Here is a 15,781-nt window from a genome sequence, read left to right as displayed (position 1 = left end):
CAACTTGAAGGCTAATGAATGATTGAGAGGTTTAAAACAAGTTTTAAAATTCCGCACAAACACACAGCACATGCACACACACAACATTATATCGCATATGATTAGTGGACCAGGCAGTTAAATTTTCAAGCAAGGCAACAAGGTAGATAAGATTTTGAACTTTTCATTCTGATGAATGTTTTTCTATAACAGTTTGAAAGATAATGAATGATTGATAGGTTTCAAATGAGTTGTAAAGTTCCACATACATATAATATGTATTCAACCTGTTGTTGATTTCTTCAGTTATTTTTGAATTATTCATTGACTTTTCGCCTTAACCTTGCACAGCTCAATGAAAAATCATGCTTGTATAAACTTTACAGAATTTTTGCAAATAATTCACAATTTTCATGATAATGAATTATTCTGGAACATTGCTATTATCATTGGGATGTTCTTATTGACATCAATAAGTTTCAATTTTTAATGTTTTCCTAATTGTCAAACATATTACCATGTCTCTGATGGGCAAAAACTATCTCATTCTTGCTTTCTACAGCATGACTAAACTGTACTCTTCAATCTAATAGTTCAATGTTGGAGTTCTTCTGAATGATCTGATGATCAAATTCAGAGGAGGGAGAGATGAACGATTTTTAAAATTAGAAATGATAATAGAAGCGGGAAATGTTCCGTCTGGTCTGTGAACGGTAAATCGGCTAATTCTTGAACTTGAGAACCTAGTCTAAACAGGGAAAAAAAACCCTGCAAGGGCAAGGGCGAAAACTGAAATTATATTGAAAATTCATTTATTTTTGAGTCTCTATAGATGATCATTCTTGTATATACATGGATTATGACAACTTGAACCTTAGGTAACTAGGCATATCTAAATTATTATTTAATTAAAAGATTCTAAGCTTTAAACTGAGCTTATGACTAAAGAAATTATAGGGTTATAATTATATCTCTTGCCCTATCACAACACTTTCCAGTCATCATAACTTGAGCTTGACAGACTCTTTTGGTATCTCTAACACATGAATACGTCTCCTTGTTGGTTGAATCTCAATTTGTAATTGTTTGAATGCTATGTCTATACTTAAATCTCAAAATAAATGCATTAATTAAAATCAAAGATTAAACGGACATGCATTTAAGTCTAAACATGGTAGTTGGCTTCCCCAGTGTGGAACTCATCTTTACTCTACTGTAGTTTCATGATTCTCTCGTTGTAGTATGTCTGGTGACCTGTTAGGTTGTGATTGAACAACACTGCTCCATTGTTTGGTTGTGGGTGCATTTTGTCATGAAGGTGAGCGTATTTGTTGGATCCTGAAGTCATGAATAGTGGGCCCTGGAACTTGCTCACAATTATCTTCACATCAATGACCAGATTCAATGGTATTTCTTTGGCACATCATTGTCATTAAATCCTGAACTTGTATTCATTCTTCCGTGTTCAAGACCTTGATGATTGAGTTGGTGGTTGATGTGCTATTGATGAATCATTAAGCACACCATTCTTGAATCTCAGATCTTTGACTGCACGATTTTTGTATGGTTGATCTTCAATAATATCAACTGTTCCGTATTTTCTGTCTATGTGAAAGCCAGCAGTTCCTTGAATTGCACCATTAGATCATCCATCTGCTTCACCAAGCTGGAGATATTATGATCAACACGGTCCAACTGTTCATTGTGTCGTTGAAGCTTATCATCATGTCTTGCATCTGTACTCTGTCAGCATGCTAATGAAGAATATGACCTGATTCTCACATTATTGATCTTCTAATTCTGATACTATTTCATTGTGTTAGATTTGATAACCAGATTCACAATGGAGAGATATATTTTTCTGCAATCAAGGTTGAGTAAAAAGAAAGGGGAAATGTTGAATCAATTTCATGATCAATGAATGGGTAAATCCTCAAAAAGAACTAGAAAGCAAATTGAACTTTCAATAGTTTTTGATCTCTCAAGGAATGATCTCACTGTTACATATAAAGGCCTATAATTTGAACCATGAGGATCAGAACCTTAATTCAAATTATTGATTTAACTAACCTAATTGTAGCCTTTTAACTAATTTTATATCTAAAGAAAACCAATAAAGGCATTTATGCCCCTGATTCTGTTAGGACACTTGCACATCATTAGAACCTGGTCTAAACATAATTTTTTGTTGCTTATAACACATCGGAAGAGGCATTTAGTTCAGTCATGTGAAACTATATATAACATGAGCCAAAATAATTGCTTAGATGTCAAAAGGCAGTCTTTGGTTTTTTTTTTTTTTGGATGAATGGAGGAACTTGACATCAATTTCGTTGTAGGAAGTTGATGCAAGGTCTATATATCTCCTGCGGAGTCAAACTTATGAACCAGAATGTCAAACTTTAGAATGGAGTAGTGGGAAGGTGATTATAGAAGGTGATGCTTTTTTTTTTCTGGTTTTGGGGGGGGGGGGTGCGGCAATCAGTTGATAGTTTAGACAGAAGAGAAGAAATTGTTGCAAGTGCAAAACTACTTGTGAGCAGGCCTGTAAAAATCTAACTGCAGATTATCTACATAAAGTAATAATTAATACAGGGACAGTAGTTCTTGAACTTGTGGAGCTCACACGGATTATATGTGATGAAACATAAGCTGGTCTGATGGTTTATGAGCTCTTGAATTGTTAGGAATTCTGCTTAATTACCAAATTGGGTCAATGAAAAAAATAATTACTATGAACATGCCACTGTTCATACTTCATAGACTATATTCACTAAAAGATGAATGAGCGAATCAATATAGTAATTCAAGGGACAGGGTCCTTTTCTTAACTAGAGATAAATAGTGTTGGATTTTACTTGCACTAATATTTTGCATGTGCAACACGTGTGAGATTTGAAACAGATAGCCTCATGACTCTTGGCTCTTAAAGTAGGAAAAAAAGGGTTGCAGGAGTCCAAAGGGGGTGGAGTCGAACTCAGGGGGTGGAGACACGCTCCTTCGAATTTGTGTTATAATAATAGAGATAGTGATATTCTTAAGTTGCATTTACATAAATTACCTTTCCTATAGAAGGATACTTAAATGAATAAATTAGGATAACAAAGTAACTGATGCATAAACCAGTATCTTCTACATAAATGTCTTGCATGAGTGATATGGATTACAACAGCATACATCTGGCAGCATTCATTGCATGCTTTTTTTTGAAGTTCAGAGACAATGAGATCTGATAGCTTGTTACTCAAATTTGAGATCTTTTAATTTTTATTTTTTGTAGTAAATATTTTATTCACTCTTAAACAGGATATATCAGAACCATACAAAGTGAAGTGTTGTCGGTGTCATTGGTACAATTTTACAATTTCACATGGTTCGTAGTTCACTCTTAAACAGGGTATATCAGACAACCATACAAAGGTGAGGTGGTCTCTTATTTACAATTTTGCATGGTATAAAATCACTTTCCACCACAATGATTAAGGCTTGATCAGCAAGCCAATTGAAGTGTTATGTTGCACTCTCTTAGGACTTTTTTCAGTCTTGGAATTTAGCACCTGCAAACACCTTATACTAGTTGTGCATTGAAGATTTATGCAAGCAATATATGTATCACCTACACGATCGGCTTCTATAAGCTTGATATGCTTAAATGGTTTTATGTCCAAACTTTAGGGCTTTGATGTGTTCATAGTTGTTTAAGCCAGCTTAGTGTTATTTTTATATATGCTGATATGATGGAACCTATACAGAAATGCGGTGCTTAATATTTAGAGCCAAATAATCACACTTGATGAGATAATTGGCGGAAAGATCCTTCAGAAAAGAACTGTTTGTTTTCATAAATATGCAGGATATCATGATGTAATGACTGGAGGTTGGTGGTCTACTAGCGGACTTGCCACTATCAAATCCAGATTACAGAAACGTCAGACCTGGAAGCCTGGGATGAGTGAGGCAGTGATATTTTTCAGAAATAGGACATATTTGCTTTTCTCTGCAAAATTGGTTGAACAAGAAATTCACATCACCATAGGAGGGACTATTTATCACACACAGTGCATTTACTATGTTATTTACTCTCGTGCTTGGAATTGAAGTTACATTAATACATAACTGTTAACTACTGACTATATGATTATTTTCCATTTTTGTGGACTGGTTCTAATTGATGAAAAAAATGAATCCCAGCTAAGTTTCTAGTGTTTTCTTTTTCTTTTTCTTTTTTTGTGAATGAGCAACATGCAGAGGCCATATAAGAGTCTATAATACTTCTTTATGGGTTGAATCTTCTTTAACTTCATCTGAAATCTGGCCTTGCAAATTGCCTTACCACTATTAATCAAAGCCAGATGACAGAAACATCAGACATGGAAGCCTAGAATAACTGAGGTAGTGTTATTTTCCCAAGATATGGCAGATTTGCTTCTCTTTACAAAATTTGAACAAGTGATTCACATTACTATAGGAGGGACTACTCATATCACCAGTGCATTTAATATGTTATTCACTTGTGCGAATTGATATTACATTAGCACATGATTGTTAACTACCACTTTGTATGATTATTTTACATTTTAATGGTAAATTATCCTTGGTTCTAATTGATGAAAAAGTGAACTTCCAGCTATAGTTTGTAGCGTGTGCGTGCACGTCTTTTTCTCCTCTCTGAATGAACAACATGCACTGGCCATGTGAGAGTCTAATATTTGACATTATGTGGGTTGAATCCTCTGAAATCTGGCCTTGCGAATGCTAAATGTTTCTTATTTAGTCAGCTTTGTGACGTCTTAAATTTAGATCTATCAATAACTCTGAAAGAGTTGCTTCAGATCTGTCTCTTATCCCAGAAGAAAATATTTTAAGATTGAAGCTACTGCTTGGAACAAAGTGCAAGGTAATACATGCAGCTGCAAAGGTAAACAGTTAACAGTATGACAGCCAAATTGGGTTTTCGCAAGCTCTTCTTCAGGATGGTGTGAAGGAAAATGCTTCGTTTCTCCTAAAACCTCCCAGAACTTGTTCATCTCACAGTCTTTTTTGGACCATTGGGAATAAAGTTTGACATTTTGGGCTCGTTTGGTTCGTGGAAAGCATTTTTCCTTCTAGAAATATGATTCTTGGAAAACAGATTTCTGAGAAGATGTCTGAAAAAGTACTTTTGGCATGTTTGATTGACAATAAAAAAATGATAGATTTTAAGAGTGCTTATGTTTAATTGATCATTCACTTTTCTAGAAAATTTATGGATAATTTCTATTTTATCCTTAATAAAAATTTGGTCTTTAATACCTCTTTAATTTTAAAAGGCTTTTTTTAAAAAAAATAAAAATAGAGTAATTTTCGGCTCACGGGAAAGTAACTTCCTCATGTTTCTTATGAGAAAAACTTTTCTATAAAACGTGGAAATCATATTTCCATGGAAATACAACTTTTCCGTCTCTCTTCTTTAAAAACTCCAACCAAACAAGAGGCATCTCATTACTTTTCTGTTGACCACACTTTTCTCCTTTCTTTTTCCGCGAACCAAACGAGCCCTTTGATCCCTAATAAACCACCGAGCCGCCATATTTGGTGCTAAAAAAATCACATTCACAACCCTTGCAGGATATTATCCAGTAAGCATAGCAGCATCCTAGTATGAAATATGAGCCCAGCTGAAAATGTTAGATCGATTGTTGTACATAAATGCTAGTTTGTTTGTTATGACTCGCTAACATATTCCTCTCTTAGTTATTAGGTAGGGTAATTCAATTAGAATCTTTTTCATGCACAATGTCATTGATCTGTGTTCCCTAATACATAAAGAAAATTCCAATCTGTAGGATTAACAAACATCAGAGTCTGTCTTTTGGAACCTCCGAGCTGGTTCCCTGTCGCTCATTGCCTTTCTGAAATGCTAACCATTCAACCGTATTATTAGCTTCCTGTGAACTTCATGATTTCTTTAATCTTTTTCCTCACTATGCGGTCAGCATCTGTAACTGTAGCTGCAAAAGTACACACTCCAAAATCTCCTATTTGGTGATCTCACCCTGGTTGGCATGACTAAATCTGACCCTGGATGGCATGGCTAAAGGCATATCAGGAATTCTGCATTCTTGAATGAGCTTAGATGGACTGCAAATTTATCAGGAAAGCAAATGGCAATTTTTCCTCTAGACTACATGGTTCTGGTTCAGCAATGTCCGGTGAGGACTACCACGTCGGAAAACTGGCCTCAAAATGTTTGGAACACCAGCTCAAGCTGCTGTGTAGGGTCTGGATTACGGCCAGACTGGGTCCGAGTCTAGCCAGCTCACCCTGTTTGGCATGACTAAATCTGACCCTGGATGGCATGGCTAAAGACATCAGGAACTGACATCTTATGCATTCTTGAATGGGTTTAGATGGATTGCACATTTATCAGCAAAGCAAATAGGATTTTTCCCCTAAACTACATGGTTCTGGTTCAGCTATGTCCAGTCAGGACTACCATGTCAGAAAACTGGCCTCAAAATGTTTGGAACACCAGCTCAAGCTGCTGTGTTGGGTCTGGATTATGGCCAGAATGGGTCCAGGTCTAGCCAGCTCACCCGTGCCTGTTTAACTCTTTGGTTGGCAATGGTGCTCTGCCTTGTAGATGGACATGCAGTACAACAGACAATCGATCAATGGCAGGTCGGTTTTATAGATCTGTACAATACAAGGAACTTTATGATTACATCTAGTTTAAAATGGAAAATTAGTAATAGCAAGTTCGGATATGCAGTGTAACTACCTTTTGAATGATATTATTTGGACCATTAGCTGTAAGTATAATGAATTCCAGTCTAGCTCTATATTTGATGATCCCTAATCTGAAATGAAGCATGCATTTGATTGTATCATGTATTTCTGGAGCACAGAGCTGGTTCTAATGGTTCTTGCTCTTGCTGACTACATGGCAAACTCATGGTCTGTCATGGATGAAGATGCTTGGTAGCTTGCTGGTTTGTTTAGAGAATATAGAAATAGAGAGTTTGGGAAAAATAAATAGCAACTAAATATTACACGGAGTCCATATTTTCAGGCACTGGTACGGTTGTACATCCACTGCCGGACTTGCCTCCTGCAGATATCAAATGGGAAGGAAAAATTAAGCAATATAGATAAAGGGTGCCAAAAATTGCAGAATGATCTTTTTGGAATGATGCGCTACTGAAGTGTGGCTTTACCTTGAAGAATGCTACATTTTTTGTAGAACAAACACTCCAAACCCAATGCCTAGAAAAGTTGCAATGGCAATGCCAAAAATGCCTGCAAGAATACCAGGAACTATTAAAGAACTCCAACCTTTGGAAGTTGCCATTCCACATGCTGTTGTAGGCCCCCCAACATTGGCATTTGAAGCTATGAGCAGCAACTTCTGCTGAAAGCCAAGCAACCTTCCAACTCCAAGAAGCACAGCAAGATGTACAGCGATTTGAACTAAAGCAAATGCAAAGATACCGGGTGTCGTGTTGATAACATTCCAAATGCTACCATTTGCTCCCACAACAGCAAAGAAAACCTATTCATGCATTCCAAAACAGGAAAAAACAGATTTTATAACACCTGGAAAAAATATATTGCATAAACACTAAATAACTCTATGATTCTTCAGCTGAAATTATAATTGCCTCCATTTGGAGAAAGCTAATGGCATTATATTTTATGTACTTAAAACTACCTTAGTTCATGCATGCAGTTTTATTTCTCCTAATCCTACACCTAAAAAAGAAGACAACGACCCTGCAGGCTGCTCAGAACCTGATGATGATGGCCTCATGTTAACTCTCTGGAAGAACATCTGCAGCCAGACCATTAAAAGAATGGCAATTGGCTTGAACTAAGTTATTGATCTCCTGTTCACAGTTATATCTGGAGCAGTAATTTAGATACCTTAACAAAAAATGATGACAAGGAGCTCAAAACAAATATCCCATGTAAAGAATCATATAGCAGGACAAATGCCAATAACAGAAAGAATCATGTCCTTAGGTATATGAAAAATATAACTTCTGTATGAAAGAACTTTTACCTGCATCAAAATTAAAGCCATAGCCTCACCAGCAGGAGCAAGGCTTCCAAATTGTGATGGAAATATAGTTGCCAAGGCCACAACAATTGCTGTTATGCATGGAAGATTCCCTCCTTGAATGCCCAACAATTTAGTAATGTAAGTGGCTGCTTTGCAGATTGCAAAGGATATAGCAATGGCCATTGCACTTTGTAAGACAGGTAACTTGTTTCCTGCTCTGAGTTCGGGATCAACTTGATCATCTGCCAAAGTTCGAAGACTTCAAAGATTTGAGACTACATGGTTTAGCTATCCAAATGGCATTACAGCCAGCATGAAGATATTCAAGTATATCCAACAATGGTTAAAAATATGAATTAAATCTAGCTTACAAAAAATTGATAGGTCATATGAGCTTTAACAAATACAATGTTCATAAGCAATGGTTTGGTTGAAACATGTTAATATGTGATATGTACATTCTTCGAGCATATAGGTATCAGAGCTTCTCCTGTCTGATATCACAACCTGAAATATTTCAGTTTTGGCTGTTTCACTTGCAAACAGCGGAGATTCTTGTTTCTCACTAATGGATCCAGGGATGCCTTCAGTTTAAGGCTTCAAATCATGTTGAAAGTTATGCATCTCATGCTTGTTCTTATTAAGTTCATTGTGCTATGAAATTACAAAATAATGAGTACTATGGTATTAGTGAGTTTAGGTAAAGCACATTTCTTATACATATCAGATCTTTCAACTTGATGACTCTTGTCATCATGCCCAACTACTCAAGCAAATTGGTTCTGAAGTATGTGAAGTAACAAAACATAAAACTGGTTGACATTTCATTGCATATTTGAATATATGTTGCATCAAACCCTATATGAATCAAAAGTATAACCACTGTTTTCAATAATGAAATGTTCTTTGTTTCCAAAAAAGAGGATTGGATCCTTCGCTCGAAAAAGAAAAATGATGGGACCCAATGGAATTTATACAGATTAGTCATGAATAATGAATTTTATTATAATTGTTCAAAAATCCTGAATTGTAGATTTTGTTTCTTCTTTAGTGGGATTATACATTTATTTCCATTTCTAGGTCTCATATTGGTAAACTTTAAAACTGTAAAAGTAACTAGAAGAAGAAAAGCATGGTAGGAATGGAATGCATATTTTTCCTTTAAAGAAAGTTAATTTCAAGCAATCAACAAATAATTAAACCTAAAGTGATCAAATGCTAAATCAATCATGATATTAAAACTGAGATTCATGTGCTTAGTTATATATCCAATAACGAAGGTGAAATAGTAGGATAGGACTTCAGCATTATCATCATTTCTTAGTAATATCAGCCTTCTATGTTGAAAAGTTGACATCGTATGGTAGATGTTTAAACTTAACGTTGATGGTGAATCCAGTACAGCATACTAATAAATTGTCAGTTGGTAGGAAGACAACTAGCTTTAATCACTGTTAGATCAATTTTAGAAGCAATATCAAGTAGTCCACATGTAAGTGACATTTATTCAGTCACTAAAATTTACTGAATAAGACTTTCATGTTTTATGCTGGATTAGCAACAATAAGAGCAAGAAAAAGAGCTATTCTATGCACGTTGAGTACTATCACAGAATTAAACAAGAGGAAGTTAACACACACACCTGTGGTAGATGTGGAAGTTTCTCGAGGTATTTTAGAAGCTAATGCAAAAAGAGATGTGAAATATATTGCACATATAACATTATCTGCAGCTAGCCCTGCAGCCAGTACTGATGGGGAAACACCAAGAGCCTCCGAAACAGCAACATAATTGACCGCTGAACTTTTTTAGAAATTAAAGACAACTGTTAGAAATAATAGGGAACTCAAAACTATCTACTTCTAGCAAATTCACCTCTTTTATTGGTACTGTAGAAATCATCAGCAATAAGGAATCAAGCTACCATCATTTGCATGTTTCTTATTTCATGCACCACTAAAGTTAAGAAGCATAAATAGAAGCTTTGACAAGGCACCCTGATTGGTATGCTAGGTTAAGCTGACACAAGTTTTACAGCAAGTACCCAACTATGGATTGGATCCTGAATACATCCAACACAGCTAAATATTGATGTGCAACTCCTCTTGCTAGTAAACACCTAAAAGCAACTTTTATTTGTTTCACTATGTAACATGGATATTCCTTAAACCTTTGTCACAGGGTAGGATTGTGTTGCAACTCCTCTTGCTAGTAAGTACATAGAAGCAACTTTTATTTGCTTCACTATGTAATGTGTAAATCCCTTTCACAAAAGCATAATCATAGAAGTAAAATTCTACAAAATTCTTTGATGATACCTCCACCAATATGCCTGCTCATCAGGGCTGCTGCAATCTTCCAACTATCTTGACCAAGAGATCGCATTGGCACCAGCAGATAGGCTACTACTGTGCCAATTGTGGTCGCGACTATCACACAAAAGATAAGACATCAATAAATATTGAATTCAAAGTATTAGAATTCAAAAAAGCAAAAAAAATACAAAAAAATGAGGAATGTGCAACAGAAATTTGTCAAATTGGCGGTCAAAATTCATGCAAGAATAGAAAATGTGCAAATTTATAATTGATGGCTCAATTATCTGATAGGATTTTAAGTTTTTCACAGAAAAATAAGATTGGAGAAAATTATCTTTAAAGTAATTAAAATCATGGTTGTGAATAGCAATGAGGATTAGGAAACATCATATGGCTCTATAGCAACTGAATCTTCGTACACACAAGTAACATCTTTTTCTTGAAACAAAACAACATGCATTCTTGAGACTATGAACTCACGGGTGCTTTTATGCAGGTAGTCACAATGCAAGTTCATGCAACGCCATCATGGCAGATAGTGATGGCTAAGGAGACCTAGCTTTTTCCACTGCACCAATAAATAAATCTTGCCACCCGTCTCGTATGTGGGCCTGTGGCCTCCACTAGCTAAAAGTGGGACTACAAAATTGAAACCTTCTTTGATGGCCCAATAGAGCATTATGAATCTTGTCTAGTTATTTTGGCTTCATCAAGAGGATAGCATTACTTGTCACGAGAGCTATGCATCTATCATGATGATCATTGTAATTCATGCTCCAATAATCATTGCGATCATTCATAGCTGCCCTCTCTATCATATGAACATGACGAGAAATTTTGACAATGACAAATCAAAGGCCATCCACATGAGACCTTCTAATGTTATGCAACATTCCAATATTATATATTGATCCAAGAGGATCACTAGACTCATATGGACCACTTTGGCTGCCACGAGTAGAGCTGGATAGAATTCAGGAGCAAGATCGGCCATATCAGAAAGCTGAGTCGCGAGCCAAACTTCTAAAGGCTATAACTTGGTCATATAATACCTGATTAAGATGATCTCTTATTTCGAAATCGAGTAACTTTTCGAGATCTACAACTTCAGACCAACCCCTAGAGGGTTGAAACGGGCCAAAACTCCATCTTTTAGGCCTCGAAATAGGTCATTAAAGCGAAAGTTTCTTTTCGGAAAAAACTTTGACCGAGCGTATCTCTCAATCCGTGAAGAATTAAGCAGAGCAACAAAAAAAAAGTCGATGTAGAAGTCAAGATGTACTTCCTGTAGGATTTTAGTTTTTTTTTTTCATGATTATTTTTGATAGTCATATTCATTTTAAGAGATCTAGTCCTATTTAAACTAGGAGAGAAATTTGATCCGAATTGTGAAAAGGAGGACTTCACTACTATTATAAATAAGGGATATGTACCTCGGTTTATGATGTGTGGATAATCAATAAAAGAAAAAGGAATGTAAATTCTTTGAAATTTTTCCACCTAAATTTTTTTGAAGATTCGAGTTAAGCGGGTTAAGAAAATTCTTCCTTCTCCCCGGCCGGATCATATATATCCTTCTTTAAGCCATTCTAGGCTTAAATTGATTGAAATTCATAGTTTGACTAGTTTGTTGGGATGTCTCCATACTCTATGCTAACTAATGAACCTACTAAGTTTAGCAACTCACAAACTTCTACGCAGTCTCTATTTTACAAAGTAAACTTCAGGCATGCTTTCATCTCCCAAGGCTCCACCATCGAAAATGGGTACGAATATCAATCTCATAGAAGATATATTCCCCCCTAGCTATTCTTATCAGGATTGCCACATCGCATCGGCCAGTACCAAACTGAAAATAGTGGTTAAAGCTAAAACTATAATTGGTTAGAGTTTTGACATCTGGAAACACATCAAGACACTATTTTGTAATTAGGAATTCCTCTTATACAAAGCAATAATCAAACAAGATAACATTTTTCTAGTAATACTCAATCAATCAGCAACCCTCATTAGACTCTATTTCCAAATAGAACGATCCACCAGCAACATCAAAGCATCATTGTAATACTAAGCCTCTTGTAGCCTTGGCCTAGTCCGCCAGAGCAAAAAGCTTGGTTCATCCCAATAACCAAAAAAAAGAAAAAGAAAAAGAAAATATGATTGGCCCTCTTTGTTCAGTCCTCTACCATTGGCCCCTAGCCTGATTCTGCCATCCACAATGGTCACCGACCCTGGCCTTCAACTAGGGTGGCAATTTATGATCCGACCCGTTAATCCGACCCACGAACGACATGCTTAAAGTAGGTTTGGATTTGACAAAAATGAGTTTGGATCATAAATGGGTCAACCCATCTAAACCTGTTTACTATACGAGTACCCAATATCCAATACAAATGGCGTACCGACACTCGATATGCCAAAAAAATTTCGTATCGTACCATACCGACACTGTGCCAGTATGGCACCGGTACAACGTCTGATACCGAGACGGCGAACCTTGCTAGCACTTATCAAACCCTACTGGATCTGGCCATCCTCGATTGTGGTGACCGTTAGACTCCACCTGATTTTCTAATCCTTGATCTATCTTGATTCGAGCATGAAGCCACACCTTAGTCATACCCCTAGTTGGATTATTCCTCTCACTTAACAGATTTGGTTTCTTTAGAATTTTTTATCTGTTGTACTTCTAAAATGTTGACTATAAAATTAATTAAATTTTCATGACCTTGAATAGATGTATCTGACTTGCTGGATTGAAGTATAGATTGGTAAACACCAAGGTATGTCATCTTGGTACCGAGCCTCGTACTGGAGCCACCCTGTCATTATGTCGGTATGCTCGGTATGGGGTTGGTTCGACGTACCGATACTCAGTATGCCCTCCGTATCATGTACAGAACTAAGCTGATACAGTACAGCATGCTCCGTACCATCCAGTTTGGTACGATATAGAAATAATCTTAAAAATATGTCGCTAATAGAGGTAAGTAACCTAACACTTCATAGTATTTTTTTTCAAAATTTATTAGAAGAAATGATCTTGAAAAATTATAATTAGTTTATTAAATTTGTTTATGATCTCTATTTCTATTTGATAAAATAGGTCAATCATGTATTGTTTTATTCTTGAAATAAGAATATAATATGTATTCGGTTATTGTTATAAATAAGTTATTTTTGAACATATGATCTGCTTTGAGAAATGGATTTGGAAATTTGCCTGGGCAGTTTGTGAAATTATTCTTATATATATGTATTCTCAACATGGCTAGATCTGATGCCACCAATAGGAATTATTTGTTGACATTGTTGACTTGTAATCTAAACAATTAGTTTCAACATCGAACTACTAGTGATTAGAATAGTGATATCTGTTGTTATCTGACACTTTGTGCACCTTGTATCTATTGTCTAATCCATGCCACTGGCTTACATGGACAAAGCTTAATGTTGGATCTAGTATCAGCTTTTAAAAAGCATACTCTTGAAAAGTAAAAAAAATATTATTCTTTGAATTTTGATATTGCCCAATCAATGATATGTTTGATTTACTATAGACTAGCATGCTTAGACCCAATCACCCAACTCTAAAGTGCTTTGTAACTTACTAGGCTGGTGTAACTCATTATTCTTTCTCTTTCTATTTTTCAGAATTGCTCAGGATAAAGGAGTGCGCTAAATCTCTTAGAGATATTCGTGATTATTTAGACTTCTTAGTTTGGTTTAGTTTAGTTTCATTTAGTGTTTTAGATTTTTATTTGGTTTAAATGATAGTAATTGTTTGGAACAATATGACTCATGTTAGTTTGGGATATTTTTTTATGAAAATGATTTGAGTGGATCTCTATTAAACAAATTTTCGAGGATTAAAAAATTTATTATTGCTCTGAAATTAATATGACTTGATCATATAGCAAGAGAAGAGCAGGATCAAAAACAAGAATTTTAATAGCCTAAAAGAATCAATCCAAAATACCAGATCCAACCAAGAATGCTAGGAGGAGAGTCCCGGTGGACCTGAGGACTCGGCGAAGATCGGCATTGAAGAGAAGCAAGGGGACGGCCATGGGGAGCAAGTACTCCAACACCACCTTATAGGCTGGAGCTTCGGAGGCGATGATTCCGGTGCTGCTCGCGGCCAATCCGACCAGAGTGCTCACCAGGGCCCCGCTCAGCGCGCTTCCGATCTTGGTCTTCTCCGACCTTCGGAGTCCAAGTGTCCAACCAAACACGACGGGTGAAGCCAAACATTATAACTTACAGGTAATTTTTCGAAGAAAATATAAAAGACGGCAAGGATTGAGGACAGGGAGGAGACCAGATGCCGAAGGCGCCGGTGGCGAAGAGGGCGGTCCAGGTGCCCCATTGGTCGTTGGGGGAGATGAGGGTGCCGGCGGAGAGGGCGGTCGCCGGACGGATCGGGGAGGTGGTGGTGAGAGGGGAGAGGAAGAAGTGGTGACGAGAAGAGAGAGAGGAGGAGGAGCGGTTCTGGGTAGTTGGGAGGTGAACCGGATCGGTAGCGGTTCGGCCGGGGATAGAGAGGGGCGGGGGGCATGGGCGAGGGAAGAGAAAGGAGGAGAGCGAGGAGGCCATGAGAGAGAGAAGACTGACTGCTGATGACCTTAAAGAGTTGAAAATTTGTACCCAAAAAAAAAGGAGGTGAAGAGATATAACTTTTACAACATAAACGAAATATTACATTTTTATTAGGAGTATTAATGCAAAAGGATAATATTATCTTTTTATTTTAAAATAATTGTTTAAGCACTATGGGTCAAAAAACTAATGGGAGAGATGTCATTGCAAAAATAAGATAATTTAAGAAAACAATGCGAATAGTGATTTTTAAAAAATAAATATATAATAATCATATTTTTGGAAACATATTATAGAAGAATTTTTTTAACTCCATCTAGAAAGGTACAAATATGAGTATTTCTAAATTTTTAATTTCTTATTGTTGTTGGCCCGTAAGTCCTAATTATTAATCTAGTACGTGGGAAGAGTTAAAAAGTTGTCTGTGCACTTTTTTTTACGTGTCACTACGCTTTGCACATTGCCTAAAAGGCCTCTCTCTTCCCCTCCCCCCTCTCTCTCTCTCTCTCTCTCTCTATTTGTATATATAATATATATTATATTAGTTACAATGCACGTGTGGTTGCATATAACTACTAGTAAAGATTAAAATAAATTTTAAAAGAATTTAGCATGATTAAATTCCGATACATCTTTCTTATAAAATTACTTGAAATTTATTTTATATATTACATTCTTAATCAAGATAAGTCTAAGTTTTGCTGCAATCAAAAGATTACTATGAATTTAAATTTCGGATATGGTTTCAAGAAGAATTTCTCTTTTGAACTTCTACTCAAAATCCAACAATCTTATAAACCTTTTTCTTCAATAGATATTTAGCATAGTTTATTCATTTAAACAT

At 36.1% G+C, this 15,781-nt stretch overlaps 1 protein-coding gene across 2 annotated transcripts; it reads right to left on the bottom strand.

Moving 5' to 3' along the window:
* Positions 1–6,769: 6,769 nt before the first annotated feature.
* LOC103710735 (keratin-associated protein, putative (DUF819)) lies at positions 6,770–14,970 on the bottom strand. Of its 2 annotated transcripts, XM_026806087.4 has the most exons (7): positions 14,660–14,969; positions 14,318–14,544; positions 10,339–10,449; positions 9,663–9,818; positions 8,021–8,262; positions 7,176–7,510; positions 6,770–7,069 (listed from the first exon to the last, which is right to left on the bottom strand). In XM_026806087.4, the coding sequence occupies exons 1-6, from the start codon at positions 14,932–14,934 to the stop codon at positions 7,187–7,189; spliced, it is 1,335 nt and encodes a 444-aa protein (XP_026661888.4). In that variant the 5' UTR covers positions 14,935–14,969; the 3' UTR covers positions 6,770–7,069; positions 7,176–7,186. The 2 variants fall into 2 exon arrangements, with proteins under 2 accessions (XP_026661888.4, XP_026661889.4); XM_026806088.4 differs by lacking the exon at positions 9,663–9,818 and having other exon boundaries at positions 14,660–14,970.
* Between the last annotated feature and the right edge of the window lie 811 nt (positions 14,971–15,781).

Source organism: Phoenix dactylifera, chromosome 10 (genome assembly GCF_051530095.1).
Source record: "Phoenix dactylifera cultivar Ajwa chromosome 10, Ajwa_hap1_PhDact_Kaust_v1.1, whole genome shotgun sequence".
NCBI classification, from domain to species: domain Eukaryota; kingdom Viridiplantae; phylum Streptophyta; class Magnoliopsida; order Arecales; family Arecaceae; genus Phoenix; species Phoenix dactylifera.
This window is presented reverse-complemented; position numbering and strand designations above follow the sequence as displayed.